This window comes from Staurois parvus, unplaced genomic scaffold (assembly GCF_062004578.1).
Source record: "Staurois parvus isolate SC_StPar_1 unplaced genomic scaffold, SC_StPar_1.0 ptg001345l, whole genome shotgun sequence".
Classification (NCBI taxonomy): domain Eukaryota; kingdom Metazoa; phylum Chordata; class Amphibia; order Anura; family Ranidae; genus Staurois; species Staurois parvus.
Window position 1 is genome coordinate 497,575 of NW_028319141.1, and position 20,598 is coordinate 518,172.

Genomic DNA, 20,598 nt, shown 5'->3' on the forward strand with positions numbered 1-20,598 from the left:
CGCAGACGCTCCCAGAACCTGTGCCTCTACTGCGGTGAAGCTGGTCACATAGTACGATCCTGCCCGCAGAAACTGAGTAAGTGCACCTCTTCTTCCTTATCTGTTGGCGATGTTCATTCTTCCCAATACTTAGTTGTGCCCCTCTCCTTTCAGCTTCCAGAGATGACCGTGGAAGTGACAGCCATAATTGACTCGGGGGCATGCAGCTGTTTTGTAGATATTAATTTTGCTCACCAGCAGGGTATTCCCCTCCAACCAAAAGAAAAGGGGTTCAACATATTTCTGGCCGATGGGTCCCAGATAAGATCAGGGGTGGTTAACCAGGAGACCCCTTCCATTGCCACCACCATTGCCAGTCAACACCAGGAACTCCTCTGCTTGGATGCTATCGTATCACCCCTTTTCCCAGTCATTCTGGGGCTCCCATGGTTACGGGCTCATAACCCCCAAATTGACTGGGAGACCAGGGTAGTCTCGTTCCCTTCCCCATGCTGTTGGGAACACTGCTGCACTTTGGGCCTGGGGCTCCCCCAGGTCCTCGTGTGCTTGGAAGGGGATGCCGACTTAAGGCAGGTCATTCCTGCAAGCCTATCATGAATTCCTTGATGTATTCAGTAAACGGGAAGCAGATACTCTACCCCCCCACCGCCATATGACTGTCCTATTGACTTGTTACCTGGCTCAGAGATCCCTTTTGGGCGGATCTTCCCCCTTTCGGAGCTCGAATTGGGGGCCCTGAGGGAATACATTGAAGACAGCCTCCAGAAGGGATTCATCCGCCCCTCTACCTCTCCGGCAGGGGCAGGGATTTTCTTTGTAGAAAAAAAAGACAGGACCTTGAGACCGTGTATTGATTACCGGGAGTTGAATAGAGTCACAATCAAAAACCGTTACCCCCTGCCATTGGTACCAGAGTTATTTCAGAGTTTAAAGGCTGCAGTGGTGTTCACAAAGCTGGACTTAAGGGGAGCATACAACTTGGTTCGCATAAGGGAGGGGGATGAGTGGAAAACGGCATTCCGCACCCGCTTTGGCCACTTCGAATATCTGGTCATGCCGTTCGGTCTGCGCAATGCACCGGCCACTTTCCAACACTTTGTGAATTACATTTTTAGGGACTTCCTGGATGTCTTTGTTATCATCTACTTAGACGATATTTAGATTTTTTCACCTTCTCTGGGGGAGCACAGGGTTCATGTAGCAAGGGTATTGGGGCGGTTGCGGCAGCACGGCTTGTACGCCAAGGCTGACAAATGTTGCTTTGAACAATCCAGCTTTATTTTTCTGGGTCTGATTATCTCCACTGCGGGGGTCGCGATGGACCCTCAGAAAGTCTCTGCAATACTGGATTGGCCTGAACCCACAGACAGGAAAGGCGTCCAACGGTTTGTTGGGTTTGCAAACTTTTACCGCAAGTTCATCAAGAACTTCTCGGGTCTGGTCTCCCCCATTACTCAGCTAACCAAGCTTGGAACTCGGTTCAGGTGGACGCCAGAGGCGCAGGAAGCTTTTGAAGCTTTGAAGAAGCTATTCACCTCGGCACCCATCCTGGGTCACCCAGATGCCGCCTTACCCTACATCTTGGAGGTAGATGCATTGGAGAATGCAGTAGGTTCCATCCTATCCCAGCGAAAGGGCACCAGGGAATTGCTCCATCCTGTGGCATTCTTCTCACGGAAACTCACCCCGGCGGAAAGGAACTACGATATCGGCGATCGTGAACTTCAGGCTATTAAGACAGCGTTAGAGGAATGGAGGTACCTGCTGGAAGGTGCCTCACACCCCATCTTGATATTTACAGATCACAAGAATCTGGAGTACCTGAGGACCGCCAAACGCTTACGCCCACGACAGGCGAGATGGGCACTGTTCTTCTCAAGATTTAATTTCCACATTATGTACAGGCCGGGATCAAAGAATACGAAGCCAGATGTGTTGTCACGCATGTACGAGGATGCCAAGGAGGTCCCAGCGCCCGACACTATCCTGTCCTCGGGAAACTTCTTGGCGCTCCAGACGGACCTTCGGTCCAAGATAATGGAGGCATCCACGGCCATACCCATCCCAGCCGGGGTGCCCCTCCAGAACAAGGGGGGACTTCTATGGAAGGAGGATCGGATTATGGTGCCAGAGGAAACCCGAACCCTGGTCTTGGGCCATTGCCATGACCACCCGATGGCAGGGCACTTTGGCTAGGCCAAGACCCTAGAGCTCCTCCGACGCTCCTTCTGGTGGCCTGATATGGCTAAAGATTGCAAACACTATGTAAAATCCTGCATCACCTGCCAGAGGAACAAACCTTCAAGGAACAAGGCTTGGGGTCTTCTGCGGCCTTTACCGATTCCCGAACGGCCTTGGCAGAAGATTTCGATGGATTTTATAGTCGAGCTCCCACCATCACTAGACCACACAGCAATCCTTGTGGTCGTGGACCGTTTATCTAAGATGGCCCACTTCATACCATTAAGGAAGACTCCATCGGCAGCCGAAACTGCGCGAGTATTCATTCAAGAGATTGTAAGACTGCACGGAGTCCCTGAAGACATTGTCTCAGACCGAGGGGTTCAGTTTACCTCAAGATTTTGGAGGGCTCTGTGTAAAGCCCTGGACATCCAACTGTCCCTCTCTTCTGCATTCCACCTTCAGTCCAACGGACAGACCGAAAGAACCAACCAGACTCTGGAGCAATACCTGCGCTGCTATACATCTTTCGCTCAGGATGACTGGATACCACTTCTACCCTTGGTGGAATTCGCGTACAACAACGCGTGCCATTCGGCAACGGGGCAGTCCCCGTTCTTTTCCAATTATGGGTTTCACCCTATCTTCCTCCCGGACTTGGTCCCTGAATGCCCAGTTCCAGCAACGCAGGATACATTGACATTCTTCTCCTCGAACAACAAGAAGCTACAGGAAGCCATCATTCGGGCCCAAGAAGACTACAAGAAGGCATTTAACAAGAAACGAAGGGGAGATCTGGTATTGCGGCCCGGAGAGAAGGTTTGGTTGTCTACATCCAACTTAAAGATGCTTTGCCCCTCAAAGAAATTGGGACCTAAATTTATAGGACCCTTTTGCGTTAAGCGGATGGTCAACGAGGTGGCTTACGAACTTGTTCTCCCTGACACACTCAAGATCCACCCAGTCTTCCATGTATCCCTGCTGAAGCCAGTGATCCCAGATGCCTTCCCTGACCGAGAATCTAGACCTCCGGAGGCCATAACGGTCGAAGGAGAAGAAGAATTTGAGGTAGAAACAATCCTGAAGTGCCGAAGGAGGGGGGGCCAGACCCAATTCCTAATCAAATGGAAGGGCTACGGCCCTGAGGACAATTCTTGGGAACCAGCCCATAATGTCCATGCACCCAGACTTGTCCAGAGGTTTTTTCGCGATCACCCGTGGTGGAGAGATCGGGTGGGCATCCGGAGGTTGCCCGTAGGGGAGGGCAATGTCAGGGATCTCCTCGATCCCTGCCGCGATGGTCCCGGCGCAGGCGCAGTGCGCCGCCCTGTTCAGACACTCGGGCACTAGGTCCGGGCCGGCCGCGGCGTTCGAGTTCGCGCATGCGCAGTAGAAGCCGCGGCCACCCGCTGGGCACCAATGGCAGCGCAGGGCGGGATATTTAAATGGCCCTGAGCTGTCATTCAGTGCCTTCTGGTCTTCCCTGTATCCTGTATCTGCGAACCTGTGAATTGTAAGTTGCTGACCCGGATTGTGCTCTGACCTTGTTGTATTCTCCTGCCCTGACCCTTGCTTTGCCTGACCTCTCTCTTGAATGCCCCCTATTGGATCTGACCTGCTGTTACTGACCTGGCGTGTGACCCGACTATTCTCTGCCCGCTGCCTTGTACCGTACCGTCCTCCCTGTTACCGACCCCGCTTGTCTGACTTTGCACCTGCTCAGCCATCCATCCCTCCCAGTGGGGTCTTCTGACCTCCTCATATCAGGATCTTCCCCGTGGGAGCCCTCGGCGTATACCACTACTACTGATGGGTTTACCCAGTAGCCACGACCTGGTCTCGGGGAGCTCCAAGTCCATCCCCACCATCAGGGGCCCTGGTGAACAAGCACCCTGGGACTTAGACTCCGTGCTCTGGGAACGCCTATTTAGTGGAGTGCTAGTGGTACCGCCGGGTGGTCCCTTACAAAAAGAGAATCAATATTATGTGTATATATAGCAGTGGGGGAGGGGGGAGAGCAGAAGTCAGGAGTATGTAATGTACAACATAGAGTATATAGTGCAGGGGTCAGGGATTTGTAATTTACAACAAAGTATATAGTGCAGGGGTCAGGAGTATGTAATGTACAACATAGAGTATATAGTGCAGGGGTCAGGAGTATGTAATGTACAACATAGAGTATATAGTGCAGGGGTCAGGAGTATGTAATGTACAACATAGAGTATATAGTGCAGGGGTCAGGAGTATGTAATGTACAACAGAGTACATAGTGCAGGGGTCAGGAGTATGTAATGTACAACATAGAGTATATAGTGCAGGGGTCAGGAGTATGTAATGTACAACACAGAGTATATAGTGCAGGGGTCAGGAGTATGTAATGTACAACATAGAGTATATAGTGCAGGGGTCAGGAGTATGTAATGTACAACACAGAGTATATAGTGCAGGGGTCAGGAGTATGGAATGTACAACATTGAGTATATAGTGCAGGGGTCAGGAGTATGTAATGTACAACATAGAGTATATAGTGCAGTGGTCAGGAGTATGTAATGTACAACATAGAGTATATAGTGCAGGGGTCAGGAGAATGTAATGTACAACATAGAGTATATAGTGCAGGGGTCAGGAGTATGTAATGTACAACACAGAGTATATAGTGCAGGGGTCAGGAGTATGTAATGTACAACATACATTATATAGTGCAGGGGTCAGGAGTATGTAATGTACAACATGGAGTATATAGTGCAGGGGTCAGGAGTATGTAATGTACAACACACAGTATATAGTGCAGGGGTCAGGAGTATGTAATGTACAAAATAGAGTATATAGTGCAGGGGTCAGGAGTATGTAATGTACAACAGAGTATATAGTGCAGGGGTCAGGAATATGTAATGTACAACATAGAGAATATAGCGCAGGGGTCAGGAGTATGTAATGTACAACAGAAAAAAAAGTGCAGGGGGTCAGGAGTATGTAATGTACAACAGAGTATATAGTGCAGGGGTCAGGAGTATGTAATGTACAACATAGAGTATATAGTGCAGGAGTCAGGAGTATGTAATGTACAACAGAGTATATAGTGCAGGGGTCAGGAGTATGTAATGAACAACAGAAAATAAAGTGCAGGGGTCAGGAGTATGTAATGTACAATATACAGTATATAGTGCAAAGGTTAGGAGTATGTAATGTACAACAGAGAGTACATAGTGCAGGGGTCAGGAGTATGTAATGTACAACCCAGAGTATATAGTGCACGGTTCAGGAGTATGTAATGAACAACAGAATATAAAGTGCAGGGGGTCAGGAGTATGTAATGTACAACAGAGTATATAGTGCAGGGGTCAGGAGTATGTAATGTACAACATAGAGTATATAGTGCAGGGGTCAGGAGTATGTAATGTACAACATAGAGTATATAGTGCAGGGGTCAGGAGTATGTAATGTACAACAGAGTATATAGTGCAGGAGTCAGGAGTATGTAATGTACAACATAGAGTATATAGCGCAGGGGTCAGGAGTATGTAATGTACAACAGAGTATATAGTGCAGGGGTCAGGAGTATGTAATGTACAACATAGAGTATATAGTGCAGGGGTCAGGAGTATGTAATGAACAACAGAATATAAAGTGCAGGGGTCAGGAGTATGTAATGTACAATATACAGTATATAGTGCAAAGGTTAGGAGTATGTAATGTACAACAGAGAGTATATAGTGCAGGGGTCAGGAGTATGTAATGTACAACCCAGAGTATATAGTGCAGGGGTCAGGAATATGTATTGCACAACAGAGTATATAGTTCAGGGGTCAGGAGTATGTAATGTACAACATAGAGTATATAGTGCGGGGGTCAGGAGTATGTAATGTACAACATAGAGTATATAGTGCAGGGGTCAGGAGTATGTAATGTACAACAGAGTATATAGTGCAGGGGTCAGGAGTATGTAATGTACAACAGAGTATATAGTGCAGGGGTCAGGAGTATGTAATGTACAACATAGAGTATATAGTGCAGGGGTCAGGAGTATGTAATGAACAACATAGAGTATATAGTGCAGGGGTCAGGAGTATGTAATGTACAACATAGAGAATATAGTGCAGGGGTCAGGGGGATGTAATGTACAACAAAGTATATAGTGCAGGGGTCAGGAGTATGTAATGAACAACAGAATATAAAGTGCAGGAGGTCAGGAGTATGTAATGTACAACAGAGTATATAGTGCAGGGGTAAGGAGTATGTAATGTACAACATAGAATATATAGTGCAGGGGTCCAGAGTATAGAATGTACAACATAGAGTATATAGTGCAGTGGTCAGGAGTATGTAATGTACAACAGAGTATAAAGTGCAGGGATCAGGAATACGTAATGTTCAACAGAGTATATAGTGCAGGGGTCAGGAGGATGTAATGTACAATATAGAGTATATAGTGCAGGGGTCAGGAGTATGTAATGTACAATATAGAGTATATAGTGCAGGGGTCAGAAGGATATAATGTACAACAGAGTATAAAGTGCAGGGATCAGGAGTATGTAATGAACAACAGAATATATAGTGCAGGATGTCAGGAGTATGTAATGTACAACATAGATTATATAGTGCAGAGGGCAGGAATATGTAATGTACAACATTAAGTATATAGTGCAGGGGTCAGGAGTATGTAATGTACAACATAGAGTATATAGTGCAGGGGTCAGGAGTATGTAATGTACAACATAAAGTATAAAGTGCAGGGGTCAAGAGTATGTAATGCACACCAAAGTATATAGTGCAGGGGTCAGGAGTATGTCATATACAACAAAGATTATATAGTGCAGGGGTCAGGAGTATGTAAAGATTAGAGGAACTGAATGTATTCTCTACTGAGAAGAGGAGATTAAGGGGGGATATGATATCCATGTATAATACATAAGGGGGATATGATCTCCATGTATAATACATAAGGGGGATATGATCTCCATGTATAATACATAAGGGGAGATATGATCACCATGTATAATACATAAGGGGGGTAGGATCTCCATGTATAATACATAAGGGGGGGGGGATATGATCTCCATTTATAATACATAAGGGGGGGGGGATATGATCTCCATGTACAATACATAAGGGGGGATATGATCACCATGTATAATACATAAGGGGAGATATGATCTCCATGTATAATACATAAGGGGGAATATGATCTCCATGTATAATACATAAGGGGGGATATGATCTCCATGTATAATACATAAGGGGGGGATATGATCTCCATGTATAATACATAAGGGGGATATGATCTCCATGTATAATACATAAGGGGGGGATATGATCTCCATGTATAATACATAAGGGGGATATGATCTCCATGTATAATACATAAGGGGGGATATGATCTCCATGTATAATACATAAGGGGGGATATGATCTCCATGTATAATACATAAGGGGGGATATGATCTCCATGTATAATACATAAGGGGGGATATGATCACCATGTATAATACATAAGGGGGGTAGGATCTCCATGTATAATACATAAGGGGGGGGGGATATGATCTCCATTTATAATACATAAGGGGGGGGGGATATGATCTCCATGTACAATACATAAGGGGGGATATGATCACCATGTATAATACATAAGGGGGATATGATCTCCATGTATAATACATAAGGGGGATATGATCTCCATGTATAATACATAAGGGGGGATATGATCTCCATGTATAATACATAAGGGGGATATGATCTCCATGTATAATACATAAGGGGGGATATGATCTCCATGTATAATACATAAGGGGGATATGATCTCCATGTATAATACATAAGGGGGATATGATCTCCATGTATAATACATAAGGGGGGATATGATCTCCATGTATAATACATAAGGGGGGATATGATCTCCATGTATAATACATAAGGGGGGATATGATCACCATGTATAATACATAAGGGGGATATGATCTCCATGTATAATACATAAGGGGGATATGATCTCCATGTATAATACATAAGGGGGGATATGATCTCCATGTATAATACACAAGGGGGGGATATGATCTCCATGTATAATACATAAGGGGGATAGGATCTCCATGTATAATACATAAGGGGGGATATGATCTCCATGTATAATACATAAGGGGGGATATGATCACCATGTATGATACATAAGGGGGGATATGATCTCCATGTATAATACATAAGGGGGATATGATCTCCATGTATAATACATAAGGGGGATATGATCTCCATGTATAATACATAAGGGGGATATGATCTCCATGTATAATACATAAGGGGGATATGATCTCCATGTATAATACATAAGGGGGGGATATGATCTACATGTATAATACATAAGGGGGGGATGTGATCTCCATGTATAATACATAAGGGGGGATGTGATCTCCATGTATAATACATAAGGGGGGTAGGATCTCCATGTATAATACATAAGGGGGGGGGGGATATGATCTCCATGTATAATACATAAGGGGGGATATGATCACCATGTATAATACATAAGGGGGATATGATCTCCATGTATAATACATAAGGGGGATATGATCTCCATGTATAATACATAAGGGGGAATATGATCTCCATGTATAATACATAAGGGGGGATATGATCTCCATGTATAATACATAAGGGGGATATGATCTCCATGTATAATACATAAGAGGGGATATGATCTCCATGTATAATACATAAGGGGGGATACACTCTCCATGTATAATACATAAGGGGGGGATTGCTGTAGGAAAGTTCTGGATTCTTTCTTGGATACACAGAATATAACTGGATATAACATTTATAGGGAAAGTTGATCCAGGGAATATCCGATTGTCTCTCGGGGGTCAGGAAGGAATTTATTCCCCTGCAGGAGGAGATTGGATCGTGCTTTGCTGGGTTTTGCCTTCTGGTGGATCAGCTGTGGGTGTCGGATTATAACTTTTATTTTTAATGGTACAACTAGATGGATGTCTTTTTTCAGCCAGACTAACTATGTAACTATGTAGGTCCCACACCGCTGCCTCCCATCTCCTGAGACTGCACTCAGTGACTTGGGTCTGAGACACTACAGACATATCTCTCCACCCGGCACAGCCAGCAGAACACAGAGCAAGGAACCCTGGGAGAATTGTCCTGTCAGAGATTTTAGTCAAGCATGAGGAAGAAGACACACAGAACAGGTCCCAGATAACTCAACACTTATGGTGAAAATGAACATTTTGCTGCCAGCTGAACCCCAGAACCTCCATAAATCCAGTCTAGATACATAAATTGTGTCTGCAGCACAGAGAAGGAAGATTATCCGAGAGAAATCCAGGAATACAGGACGGGGAACACAGCTCAGGAAAGTGACCAGGGGATTACAGGCTGATATCACCCAGTCCCCGCCCTACTCTGGACCAATCAGTGAGCAGTATGGGTGGAGGAATGGATTTAGTGTTCATGACCCACCTGTGCTGATCTCTGTAGGAGTGTCCTCCTCTATAAATGTCCCCGTTATTCCATCCTCCTCCATAGACTGCTGATCATCCCTCACATACGCCTCTTCTTCTTCTGCTTTCACCTCAAATTCTGTATCGATTGGATCTCCATTCTAAATCAAGGAAATGAGAGAAAATATCATCTGTAAAATGTAAGATTTATTATTATTATTATTTATTATTATGACATCACAAAAATTTCACACATTATCTCTACAAGTCCATGTTCTTGATCCTCCATCCCACCAACCTTGCAATGGTGAGGAATGGTGTGACCTTCCTGTGTGGAATCCCGGGAATACAGAGGACGGGGACATCTCTCTGGTGGGTTCCTGGTATTAGGTGGCTCCATCATATCCTTGTGTCCTTCTGAAAACTCCTCCATCACTCCATACTCCTCATCCTCCTCTTTATACTCTTCTTTAACATCAATATTATCATCCCCGAGGATTCCACTCTGAAAGATATAATAAAACATTCATTGTAACAAACATGCTGTGTATAAATCACAACTACCAATAATTGTCATCATCTACCTGATGATGGTGAGGGATGGTGTGACCTTCCTGTGTGGAATCCCGGGAATACAGAGGACGGGGACATCTCTCTGGTGGGTTCCCATGACTGGACCCATCTGTAGGAAACACACACACTGACTGAATCCATTGTTTCTATGTGTTTATCAGATGATGGGGGATCTAGGTGGATCCTCCGTACTGCTCTCTCCTTTACAATAAAGTCTCCTCTTACCCGGTGATGTGAGGGGCGGCTGATTGTCCATCATGACGTCCTTGTAGAGATCCTTGTGTCCTTCTAAATACTCCCACTCCTCCATGGAGAAATAGACAGTGACACCCTGACACCTTATAGGAACCTGACACACACAATGATACAGTCACCATCCAGACACATCCCTTGTCTGTTACTGGAGAATGTCCCAGAATTCCCGGCACCGCTCACCTCTCCTGTCAGCAGCTCAGTGATCTCTCTGGTGACTTCTAGAATCTTCTTCTTCTTTCTCTCTTCTATCAGGGAGGGAGGTGGAGGCAATGTGATGTCATATGATCTCCAGACTTCACAGGAGGAAAACTCTACATCTGAACACAAATAGTCACATCAAATGATATTCCCAGAATCCTCCTCACCTCTCCATTCAGGTCTCCATTTTATTAAAGCCCCACTTCAGACTGAGGTATAATTCCCCCCCATAGGACCCCCACACTACGCAGGGTATAGGCTTGTTGCAGCATTCTGATGTCATTACATAAAACGCAGGACCAACAGTCCCACTTTACATGTGAGGATACCAAGGGGCCCCACATCCTAAGAGCATCAGGGAAAAAGACAAGATGAAGGGAGATTGGGAGGAGGAGCTGTGAGGTCGGTGTGATGTCATAGGATTCTCTGACTCCGGATGGAGGGACATTGGGAGGAGGAGCTGTGAGGTCGGTGTGATGTCATAGGATTCTCTGACTCCGGATGGAGGGACATTGGGAGGAGGAGCTGTGAGGTCGGTGTGATGTCATAGGATTCTCTGACTCCGGATGGAGGGACATTGGGAGGAGATGCTGTGAGGTCGGTGTGATGTCATAGGATTCTCTGACTCCGGATGGATGGACATTGGGAGGAGATGCTGTGAGGTCGGTGTGATGTCATAGGATTCTCTGACTCCGGATGGAGGGACATTGGGAGGAGGAGCTGTGAGGTCGGTGTGATGTCATAGGATTCTCTGACTCCGGATGGAGGGACATTGGGAGGAGATGCTGTGAGGTCAGTGTGATGTCATAGGATTCTCTGACTCCGGATGGAGGGACATTGGGAGGAGGAGCTGTGAGGTCGGTGTGATGTCATAGGATTCTCTGACTCCGGATGGAGGGACATTGGGAGGAGATGCTGTGAGGTCGGTGTGATGTCATAGGATTTTCTGACCCTGGATGGAGGGACATTGGGAGGAGGAGCTGTGAGGTCGGTGTGATGTCATAGGATTCTCTGACTCTGGATGGAGGGACATTGGGAGGAGGGGCTGTGAGGTCGGTGTGATGTCATAGGATTCTCTGACACTGGATGGAGGGACATTGGGAGGAGGAGCTGTGAGGTCAGTGTGATGTCATAGGATTCTCTGATTCTGGATGGTGGAACATTAGGAGGAGGAGTTGTGAGGTCAGTGTTATGTCACAGGACTCTGACTTTGGATGGACGGACATTGGGAGGAGGGAGGAGCTGTGAGGTCGGTGTGATGTTATAGGACTCTGACTCTGGATGGAGGGACATTGGGAGGAGGAGCTTTGGGGGGGGCACTCTGTGAGGTTTCTGTACATTGCTCCCAGGTGCATACCGCCTCTCCAAACATGAAAGATGGAGTTTGTCTTTGGGCTTTGCCAGGACACATCATATTTCGCAGATCTCCATGTACTCCGGAGACTTTACTGATCACATTTTAGGATGAATATCTGTGACTGGGATCATTATGGAGAAATATGCTTTCAGGACATTATCATTATACAGGATTTATGGCGCCAACAGTTTGCTCAGCACTTTACAATATAACGGGAGACAATACAGCAACAATACAGATCAATACAAGAGGGATAGGAGGGCCCTGATCCTGGGAGCTTACAATCTAAGAGGGAGGGGCTAGTAATACAAATGGTAGTAACTGTGGGGGATGGACTGGTAGGAGGAGTAGAAGATTCCATTATTAGCTGAGTGCAGGATAGGCTTCCCTGAAGAGAGAGATTTTCAGAGATTGACCAAAAGTGAGCAGAGTAGGTGATGGTCTGATAAATTGGGGTAGAGAGTTCCAGAGGACAGGGGAAGCTCTGGAGAAGTCCTGGAGAAGAGCATGGGAGGAGGAGACAAGGGAGCTAGAGAGTAGGAGGTCTTACAAGAAGCGGAGAGTATGGTTTGAGTGATATTTAGAGACAAGATTGGTGATGTAATTTGGGGCAGAGTTATAAATGGCTTCATATGTTATTGTTAGTGTTTTAAATTTTATCCATTGGGCAATGGGAAGCCAGTGGAGGGATTGGCAGAGAGGGGTGGAGGACACTGAGTGGAGGCCAGTGGAGGGATTGGCAGAGAGGGGTGGAGGACACTGAGTGGAAGCCAGTGGAGGGATTGGCAGAGAGGGGTGGAGGACACTGAGTGGAGGTCAGTGGAGGGATTGGCAGAGAGGGGTGGAGGACACTGAATGGAGGTCAGTGGAGGGATTGGCAGAGAGGGGTGGAGGACACTGAGTGGAGGTCAGTGGAAGGATTGGCAGAGAGGGGTGGACGACACTGAATGGAGGCCAGTGGAGGGATTGGCAGAGAGGGGTGGAGGACACTGAGTGGAGGCCAGTGGAGGGATTGGCAGAGAGGGGTGGAGGCCACTGAATGGAGACCAGTGGATTGATTGGCAGAGAGGGGTGGAGGACACTGAATGGAGGCCAGTGGAGGGATTGGCAGAGAGGGGTGGAGGACACTGAATGGAGGCAAGTGGAGGGATTGGCAGAGAGGGGTGGAGGACACTGAGTGGAGGCAAGTGGAGGGATTGGCAGAGAGGGGTGGAGGACACTGAGTGGAGGCCAGTGGAAGGATTGGCAGAGAGTGGTGGAGGCCAGTGGAGGGATTGGCAGAGAGGGGTGGAGGACACTGAATGGAGACCAGTGGAGGGATTGGCAGAGAGGGGTGGAGGACACTGAATGGAGGCCAGTGGAGGGATTGGCAGAGAGGGGTAGAGGCCAGTGGAGGGATTGGCAGTGAGGGGTGGAGGCCAGTGGAGGGATTGGCAGAGAGGGGTGGAGGACACTGAATGGAGGCCAGTGGAGGGATTGGCAGAGAGGGGTGGAGGACACTGAGTGGAGGGCAGTGGAGGGATTGGCAGAGAGGGGTGGCAGATACAGAACGGTTAGTAAGGTGGCTGAGTCTGGCAGCAGCATTCATGATAGACTGAAGAGGGGATAGCCTGCGATGAGGTCGGCTAATGAGGAGGGAGTTACAATAGTCAAGGCGAGAGATAACCAGGGAGGGAATAAGTTGCTTAGTGGTTTCCGAGGTTAGGAGCGGGCGGAGGGAATACTAAGAGCTCAGTTTTGGAAAGACTGAGTTTGAGGAAGTGGAGGGACATACATGCGATCCAACAGCAAGAGCACAGAATACGCCATATTGAGACAAAAATGGGAGACATAGTCACAGCACATAACAATGTAATTTACGCACATGATGACCACGCTTCTGAAATCGAGCAAATTCACCTAAAACTAGCAGATTTGGGAGATCGCTCAAGATGCAACAATATAAAATTCAGGGGTATGCCTGAAACTATCGTCAATGATACACCAACAGTACATGAAACTCCTCATTCCATCTCTCTCAGATATGGAGCTCGCCACAGATCGAGCACATAAAATACCCAATCCCACATTCTTATCAGCGTCAATCCCCAGAGACGTTCTAACCCACATTCACTTCTACCATATCAAAGAAAAAATAATGACAGCAGCCAGAAACCCGCCCTGCTCCCGCCATCACATACAAACATCAGATTATATGCGGATCTCTCTAAGGCCACTCTTCTTAATCAAAAAAAGATAGTCAACATCACCAAGGCCCTACGAAACCATGGAATAGCCTATCAATGGGGATTCCCCACAAAATTGACCATCAGACACCAGGGCAGAACACATACAATGAGAACCCTAGAGGCAGGCATCGACCTACTGAAGACTTGGAACATAATACCCGCTGAGCCCCACCAGTCCCCTCCTATCAATATGCAACATATGGAGGCAGAATAAACCTGACTAACCACACTCTTTGTACAACCCATCCTTACCTCCTCGGATACTATACCTCAACATATCGTTTTCTGGCAATGGCCCTTTACAAAATATTCTCATGTTACGAGACATTGTTTGGCATGACCCTTTTGCTGGTCTATGCTTGTTTGCACCCCCCTGTGCTTGTTTGCACCCCCCTGTTTTGCAGTAGCACTCCCTGCTACCCATGCTACTTGCATTTTCCCCAAGTCTTTTTTTGCCCCCTTCTAAGTCCACTCCCCCTGCACCATCAGTCGATCAATCGGACCAACTGTTCACCTGAAACCAGCCAAAACAGAAGGAAAACATCACATGCATCATCGAGCGCACCAACACCACTATACCAAATGCATGGAAATCTCTCTTGTCCCCCCAAGTCTCTCTCACCTATGTTGGCACGCACAGAAACAACTCCTCTACTCTACCAACCTAACCAGCGAACAACAAAATTATTGATATAACATCACTCAATGTACGGGGCCTAAACTCCCCTTTTAAGAGATGGATGCTCCAAAAGGAAGCCCGAACACTTCATGCTGACATACTCTTCATACAAGAGACACATTTCACAACTGCCAAGACCTCTAAACTACAACTGCACCGATTCACCCACATTTATATGGCTACCAACTCCAAAAAGAAAAATGGAGTTATTACAGCCATGAAAGACTCTATACACTTCCAATACATCTCGGAAATAGCAGACTCTCAAGGGCGCTACCATATCCTATTCTGCAAACTCAACGACATACCATATACCCTAGTAAACGTTTATGGACCCAACGACAGCCAATTGCAATTCTACCACAAACTCCTTTCCACCATCTCTTCTCACAAACATGGCAGACTTCTCATTGGCGGAGACTTTAACATCATCGGCAACCCGCTCCTGGACTCATTCACCAACAAACGCTCTCCAAAACACAACTTTAATCGTTTCTTACATGACCATGATTTATATGACATCTGGAGATGTCACCATAGCACCGAAAGAGACTATACCTACTAATCCCCATCTCACCTTTCATACTCCAGAATTGACTTCTTTGTTACAGATAAATGGACTCTACATGTTACATCATCCAAAACTGGCACTATAACCTGGTCTGATCACGCTCCAATCAACATAACCCTGGACGACAAGCAACATTCCTCAATCCCCCGAATCTGGAGACTGAATTCCTCGATATTGAAGAACCCAGATAACCAAAAACACCTATCAGAAGCTCACAAAACATTTTTTGAATTTAACGCCACACCTGACACCTCTATAACCACACTATGGTCCACCTACAAAGCATACATGAGAGGTATCCTCATACAACTTAACACTCGCATCAATAAACAAAGAACCCAGCAAATTGACCAACTTCTAGCATCCATAAAACTAAAAGAAGAAATCAATAAAAAAACCCAAACCCCTCAACGCAAAAATCACTAACCTCAGACAGAAATAAACTCCGATCCCTTCTACTGTACAAGATCTTAACCTTCAAAAATCGAAAGCACAATTCTACTCCCTAGGCAATAAGGCAAATTCACCATTAACAAAACGAATTAAACATAGACGTCTCAAATCCAAAATACCCTCAATTACACACCCAACCACCCATAAGTCTCTCACAAACCCGCAAGACATAGCCAACGCCTTCGCAACATATTACCAAACACTATATAATATTAAAGATGACACAAATACATCCCAACCAACAATGATTTCCATTCAAAAATGTCTAAATACCACAAATCTCCCCCAACTTACCCCATTACAACTCACTTCTATCTCTCCCGCAGAAATAGCCAAAACCATAAAAACTTTACCTCTGAATAAATCTCTGGGAAATTATGGCTTTACTAATGAATTCTACAAAATATTTGCCCCCGATCTCACACCACATCTCTCCGTTCTTTTCAACCATGCCGCTTCTACAGGTGAATTCCCCAATGAAATGCTACAATCCATAACCACCACCATTTCAAAACCAGGCAAAGACCCCCAACTTTTCCAGAACTACAGACCAATCTCCCTATTAAACACGGACATAAAACTCTATGCAAAAATTATAGCAAAAGACTACTTCTCTACCTCCCCACATTAATCCACCCGGACCAAGTAGGATTTATTCCTGGCCACCAAACACCGGACGCAACCAGAAGACTCATTTCCTTCATCCACAACTTAGAAACCACTAAAAACAACCCTCTCTACTCCTATCCTTGGATGCCGAAAAAGCATTTGACCGAATACATTGGCAATTTATGCAGCTAACACTCCAAAAATTCGAAATTACAGACTGGATGCTCTCTGCAATCCATTCTCTATACTCCAATCCTTCCACTAGAGTATTAACAAATGGTACACTCTCGCATACCTTTAAAATTTCCAACAATACCAGACAAGGCTGCCCCCTATCCCTCATAATATTTACATTAATCATCGAATCCTTAGCTTCAAAACTCAGAGACGACCCCACCTTTACAGGAATTACACACCTTAAGACTGAACACAAAATTAGTCTTTTTGCAGATGACATCATACTTATGATAAATAACCCTCACAAATCACTTCCATCAATTCGGGAAGATCTCTGTAGTTATTCGGAAATTTCATATTACAAGCTGAATGAACCCAAATCTTCTATTCTAAACCTTCATACACCTACTAAAACTCAAACAATATTAACCAAACATTTCCCCTTTACTTGGGAACATCAAAGCATTCCTTATCTAGGAATCAACCTTACTACCACAACAGATCAGCTTTACACGTCAAACCACAAACTATTGCTCGAACCCATCCCACAAGAACTTAATCTCCGTACTTCCACACTCTCAAAATTGGGAAGAGTAGCAACCCTAAAAAAGAACATATTACCCAAAATCCTTTATATATTCTGCACACTCCCCATCCCCATTCCTAATACCTTCTTTACTAAATTACAGGCGATACTCACTAAATTTCTCTGGAATGCGAAAAAACCCAGATGTACTACAACCCTATTAATACGCCCAACGTCCAGAGGAGGAGCAGGTCTCCCACACTCAAAATCATACTATAATGCCACTTTACTGGACCAACTTTACTACTGGTGGCACCCAAATAAGGAAAAAGCATGGTCCACCATGGAAATGCTCCCAAATACCCAACTTGCTCCACATCACCTACTGTTCCTTCCACAATCTCCTCAATCCAAAAGTTATCTCAAACATCCATGCATCCAAGCCACCGTACAAGCCTGGTATGACTTCCTCACCCCTAACCTTGACAGAAGCCAAACAAATACTCCAATTACAACTCTACATCTCATCACCCCATCCTTACCTATACCGCAATGGGAAGATCGAGGCATATCTTTTATAAAAGACCTCTCTACAACCCAACATTTGGATCCCTTCCCGACTCTTCAAGAAAAATGTAACCTTCCCAATAAAGAGCATTTTACATACCTGAGAATAGCTCACTCCTTACAAAAGGCAAACATCCCTCACTCTTTGAAAATTCCCTCCATAGCATACCAATTCTTAAACAAAACACAATACCCGAAAAAGGGGATCTCAATCTTTTATACATATATAACCAATACACAATTCTCCCTACAGACTTCCTCCCTATCCAACTGGGAGAAACTACTCTCCCAATCAATACTACTGTACATATGGGAAAAGACCTTCACCATCACCCATAAAGCATCTCGATGTAGCTCTCACTGGGAATCATACCTGAAAGTTTTGCACCAATGGTACCTAACCCCAACCAAACTCTCTTTATACTACCCTCAACGTCCATCCACTTGCTGGAGACAATGTGGAGAAACAGGATCAATCCTCCATATACTATGGACATGTAGATCCCTCAGATCCTGTTGGAATAGTGTTTTCTGACTGCTCTCAACAATTGCAGACACCCCAATAACACCAGACCTGGTCCTGGCTCTCCTCCACTTAGGTATCGACAAATTCCCTAAGGACTCCCGCACTATTATGATTCATACACTAGCAGCTGCTAAGACCAACCTTACCAAACTATGGAACTCCACCGCCATTCCCTCCCTTTCTTCTCTTATATCAGACCTTAACTTTCAATGTGATATGGAAAGAAAAACAGCCCTCAATAATTTTTACCACCACAAATTCAAACACCAGTGGTCTCGATGCCTAGTAAACCCAAAATGCATTTTTAAAGATTGATAAACCTATAACACTTAGACTCTTGACCCTTGACTGGTGCATCCCCCCCCTTCCCCCTCTTTTTCACCCAGCCCTCTCCTCTTATCCATGTTCCTTCTCTCTCCTATATAAGGATCATCAACCCAATACAGTTCTCGCCTAACCGAGCATACCTCTGAAATAAAGAGGGGAGGGGAAGGCACCGTTAGAGAGGGAGAGATTGAAGATGTGAGTGAGGGAGCATAGGATGGAAGAGGGTGACCGTAGTAGTTGTGAGTTGACAGGATCCAGGGGGCAGGTAGTGATACGGGCTTCTGAGAAAACCTTAGTGACCTCTTCTGTAGTAGCGAGGTCAGAAGACGAAAGTGTTGAGGGAGGTTTAGTATAAGGTATGCTAAGTGGGATGGATGTCTGTGCAGTGGAGATGCCCCTACGAATTGCATCAATCTTGTTTTTGAAATGATTTGAAATCTCATAAGCAGTGAATGAGGTGCTAGGTGGAGGTTGAGCTGCTTGTACTGGGTGGAGGTGGAGAAAGTAGAGAGTTAAAAGTGGAGGAGAGACGACGAGGACTGGATGACAAGCTATTAATAAGAGTGACAAAGTAGGCTTGTTTGGAGGAATGGAGGGAGGAATTATATGTGAAGAAAGCAGATTTATATCGGGTGAATGCTTGTTGAGATTTTGGTTTTACGCCACAATCGCTCCAGCGCATGACTTTGTCGCTTAAGATTTCTGGTGTCGTCAGTCTGCCAAGGTTGTAATGGTCGGGGCCTGATGCTTCATGTTGTTAGAGGAGCAAATGAGTGTAATGCGGATGATAGTGAACTGTTGTAGACAGCAGTGGCCAGGGCAGGGCAGGACAGGGGAGAGATTCTGTCATAGAGTTGGTCAGTTGCAGAGTGGAAAGGAGCCGGGTTCAAGTTGTGAAGGTTTCTGCGGGTAATTGTTTGCTGCTTGGAGGGATAGGTGTTTGAAGACGAGGAGACTGTGCAGGTGATGAGATTGTGATCAGAGAGGAAAGGGGGTGTTTGTGAGGTTGTAGGGAGTGCAAAGATGGGAGAAAACAAGGTCTAATGTATTCCCATCAGAGTGAGTGGAGGACGTGTCCATTGTGTTCAGGACATTTACTACAAATGACATTTTTCTCTCTTTCTTCTTTTTTGAATCTTATGAAACAAAGACATAGATATTCCAATCCCCCTAAATATCCCCCCATCCCCCGCCTCTAACTAAAGTCATAAAATCCGTTAGTATAGACTGATGAGGTGAGAAGGTGACACCTCTCCACAATGAGGAGAATGTTCTGCCCCTGAAGGGGTTAATCTGGGTGTAACGGAGAAAAGGCAGGACAGAACACACAGAGGATGACAGACGCACAAAGCTTTATTGAGACAAACAGACGGCAGTCCTTCAATACGGGGGGTGGCAGAGAGGATGGATTTGCCACTAAATGGTAACGAGGGGGCCCCACCCACTTATAGTCTATGAAGAGAGCCAAGGGGATGTCTCTGTAACAGGGGTAGTCCGACACAGGAGGGGGTGCGAGGGGTCACCACCGCAACAGTTCAGGTAACACAGTGGGGAAACAGGTACTCACGGATCCAACAGGGTGCCTGGTCTCCCAGGGGTAGAAGCAGAACGCAGGTACCTGTGGAGTCCGGACCAGGCGGGTGGCCTCTGGCTCTGGCAGATGGGCTGTGGTAGTCTCTCCCCCTTCTGTGGGGCCTCTGGCAAAAAGCAGGCAGGCTGGGATAGTCTCTCCCCCTCTTCTGTGGAGCCTCTGGAAATCGCAGGCAGGCTTTATCTGGTTATCTCTTCCCTCCTGTGGGGTCTCTGTGAGGCTGGGGAGTAGACTTACAGAGTCTAGGCACAAAGGTCTCAACGGAGCTTGAGATCCTTTGATGACTGCACAATGGAATGAAAACGGAGCTCCCAACATCAGCCTCTTAAACTGCTGCA

The 20,598-nt window shown here is 45.9% G+C and overlaps 1 protein-coding gene across 1 annotated transcript in view; it reads right to left on the minus strand.

Moving 5' to 3' along the window:
* Window positions 1-10,200, minus strand: part of LOC149436767 (uncharacterized) — a 91,458-nt gene extending 81,258 nt beyond the window's left edge. The window contains exons 1-2 of the mRNA XM_089661485.1: window positions 9,922-10,200; window positions 9,643-9,784 (exon numbers count right to left, since the gene is read on the minus strand). Coding sequence (XP_089517611.1) covers window positions 9,643-9,784; window positions 9,922-10,149 — 370 coding nt within the window. The 5' untranslated portion in view covers window positions 10,150-10,200. The remainder of the gene's footprint in view (window positions 1-9,642; window positions 9,785-9,921) is intronic.
* Between the last annotated feature and the right edge of the window lie 10,398 nt (window positions 10,201-20,598).